This window comes from Eulemur rufifrons, chromosome 8 (assembly GCF_041146395.1).
Source record: "Eulemur rufifrons isolate Redbay chromosome 8, OSU_ERuf_1, whole genome shotgun sequence".
Lineage (NCBI taxonomy): Eukaryota > Metazoa > Chordata > Mammalia > Primates > Lemuridae > Eulemur > Eulemur rufifrons.
The window spans coordinates 96,399,966-96,402,871 of record NC_090990.1 but is presented as its reverse complement, the minus strand read 5'-3'; the positions used below and the strand labels follow the sequence as shown (position 1 = coordinate 96,402,871).

The 2,906-nt window shown below is 48.2% G+C and overlaps 1 protein-coding gene across 3 annotated transcripts; it reads right to left on the bottom strand.

The window, feature by feature from the left end:
- Nucleotides 1-807: 807 nt before the first annotated feature.
- On the bottom strand, nucleotides 808-2,646 carry CRP (C-reactive protein). Of its 3 annotated transcripts, none has more exons than XM_069480371.1 (3): nucleotides 2,452-2,646; nucleotides 2,083-2,217; nucleotides 808-1,683 (listed from the first exon to the last, which is right to left on the bottom strand). In XM_069480371.1, exons 1-3 carry the CDS (start codon nucleotides 2,513-2,515, stop codon nucleotides 1,604-1,606), a joined length of 279 nt encoding a protein of 92 aa, XP_069336472.1. In that variant the 5' UTR covers nucleotides 2,516-2,646; the 3' UTR covers nucleotides 808-1,603. The 3 variants fall into 3 exon arrangements, with proteins under 3 accessions (XP_069336472.1, XP_069336471.1, XP_069336470.1); XM_069480370.1 differs by having other exon boundaries at nucleotides 808-1,719; nucleotides 2,086-2,217; nucleotides 2,452-2,643; XM_069480369.1 differs by having other exon boundaries at nucleotides 808-2,217; nucleotides 2,452-2,635.
- Nucleotides 2,647-2,906: the final 260 nt, after the last annotated feature.

Here is a 2,906-nt window from a genome sequence, read left to right as displayed (position 1 = left end):
CGACAGTGGTGAAAGCCTCTGGAGCAAGCCAGCAGCCACCACGTTTCAGGGGTCCATTTCTGCAAAGGACCCCAGCGGACTGCGGCCAGTGCATTCCAGTCACTGAACCTGGCAGCAGATTCATGGATCTCAATGATCTTTAGTTTTTGTTCCTCGAATTGGAATAATGATAGAGTGAGAGTATTAAAACCGCCACAATTGGCCCCACATGAATGGCCAGCTAACTCAAAAGAGGGGCTGTACTTGTCAGAGGGAACCTCCGCAAGACACTCCAGGAGAAGTTGGAGTGCTATGGATATTTTGTTGCAGGACAGTGGCAGCCAGTCTGAACTCACAGAGACTTGGTTTCAGAAGTCATTAGAGAAGTTAGTCGCAGCCTCTAATGCAATCATCAGAAATTAGCTCAAACTCATGCAAGTAACAAGGGCTTTATTGGCTCTTGGACCTGGAGGTCCAGGTGTAGGTCTGGTTCCAGGCAAGGCTGACTGAGAGACTCAATATAGCCAAGGCTCCATTGTTCTGTCAATCCCTCAGCTCTTCCACTCCCAGCTTGGAGCTGTCCTCACAGTCTCTCTCCACGTGGTGAACAGGATAGGTGCTGGCAGTCCCAGGCTCACAGCCTCTCAGCTTGGAAAGCCAGCAGCAAGAAGATATCTCCCTCCCAAAGGCATAACTCAGTGCTTGGAAAGACTATAATCGGTCCTGCAGGGAACAGATAACCACCCAAAAACAACCTCCGGATGGGAGATGGGGAGATGGGCTTCTGCAATAGGACAGCATGGTATGGGTCACACAGCCACTCTCATGGCCTGGGTATGTTGGGAAGGTGGGGATGGAGGAGGAATTCACAGCCCCACGAGGCTCACCAGGAGTGGGAGAAGAGTTTCCTGAAAGAACTATAAAATTAAGAAAGCAGTGAGAGCAAATGAAAACCACTGTTATGCGAGCTCTTGGCAGTAACAAAGTAACTACACCTAGATACCTAGTTTTGCCCAGGACAAAAAGCCTGCCCTTCCAGGACGCTTTGAGGAAGTGGAGGGACTGCAGTCATACTGGGTTTCCCATTTCAGGATACCTGTGCCCACGACATAATGATGAGCACTCTGGACTCTGAATCCAGGGGTCCTGGCCAGTGTCCTAATTCTGAGACTGAAGAGCCCTGTGAATGTGGACAACACCCTTTGGGTGGTCCTGGGTAGGGAATTAGGTTGAAGACCAGCACTCCATTCTCAGCTCAGAAATGTCCTTGCCTTGTGACCTTTTTTTTAAAAAAAAAAAAAATCACTTCTTTCTCAGTGTCAGTTTTATCATCTAAGTGAGGGTAAGCGATTATCTTTAAAATCCATTCAATTTAAAAAACACAAAAATAGGAAAAAAAAAAAAAAAAACACCTGCAATTCTGATTCTCCTGGACAAAACTTCCCCATGTAGCTCATGAACTCCCAATCCAGACACTTAAATTGCATTCTCAGGTGCTGAGGAAGGCAGAGTGAGCAAGGAGTGGCCATGTTCACAGAGCAGGCCTGCAGTGTGTCCAGAACCAGCACCAGGGGCCCATGAGGCGTAATCCCCAAGAGGCACCTTCAGAACCCACGATCAGGCCTCAGGGCCACAGCTGGGGCTTGGTAAACACTTCACCGTATGCTTCATATGTCAGCTTCCGCCAGTCCAGGACGTTAGGACTGAAGGTCCCACCAGCATAGACGGTGTTAATCTCTTCTGGTGACAACACGAAGTCCCACATGTTCACGTCTCCAATGTCTCCCACCAAAGACTGGTTTGCCTCAAAGCTCCCACCAAAAGAATCCTGCTCCTGCCCCAGGACAATGCTTGCCTCTGTCCCCACAGAGAATCCCTTCTTCAGACTCTTCCTCACCATGGGCTTCCCGTCCACCCAGAACTCTGCAATCCCTGAGGTGGACTCCCAGCTCGCACAAATGTGTACTGGGGCTACGATGACTTCAGGAACCTTGAATAATACTTCAGTCCCACCCACCCCAAAAGTATATCCTCTATCCTTAGACCAAAATATGAGGATCTCATTAGGTTGTTTCTTGGTAGCATAAGAGAAAATACTGTATCCACGGGTCTTGGATAGTTCAGTGTAGACATGGAGGCACACAGTGAAGGCTTTGAGAGGGTTCTTTAACCGTGCTTTCAGGGATACATAGGAATTATCCGACTCCGTGGGAAACACAAAGGCCTTCTTTTCCATGTCTGTGAGATAGAAAACCAAGTAAGGATGAGAAGTTTCTAAGATCACAAAGATCTAGCCCCTCACTTACATATAGAGTTTGGGACTAAGAAATAGACTGACCCCTTCCCCAGTTACACACACACACACACACACACACATCATGCTGGACGTTCCACTGACTTCAGTTTGTATAATCTTAGGCCCCACCGCCATTCCTCAGATCAAATCTCTGGCATAACCTGGGTAGCCCCTACCTGTCTGGCCAAAAGCATCAGAGAAGCTGATCAAGACCAGGAAACACCACAACAGCTTCTCCATGGTCACGTCCTGCTGCCAATGCTGCCAGGACCTGAATTCACCCCCGTGGAGGAAATATCTTTGGCTGAAAGCTCCGGGGTTGGAGGCCTAGATCCCTTGCCTCAGAACTACCCCATCCAGCCTGGATTTATATCCAAAGCAGTAGGGAGTCTGTGCCACTTTGTAAATGATTTCCCAACACTTCCTCTCGGGGCAAGTGTCAGGGCTCTGGGAGGAAGGGAAGCAAATCATTCTGGAGCAGAGAAATCAATGTGGGTTATTTATTACAAACTCCTGTGACTACTGAATCGCCAATTCTTTGTGACAGGAAAAATGAAGAAGTTTCCCAAGGTTCCACTGTGGCTATTTATCCTGAAGAGATAATGCAAAATCTGAACTTATTAGACCAGTG

What these genes read in the sequence shown, in the direction of transcription:
- CRP (XM_069480369.1), bottom strand. Translation starts at nt 2,515, where the DNA reads ATGGAGAAGCTGTTGTGGTGTTTCCTGGTCTTGATCAGCTTCTCTGAT. An exon ending in TGATGCTTTTGGCCAGACAG is followed by an intron (nt 2,218 to 2,451) that starts GTAGGGGCTACC and finishes TCTATCTCACAG; the next exon opens with ACATGGAAAAGAAGGCCTTT.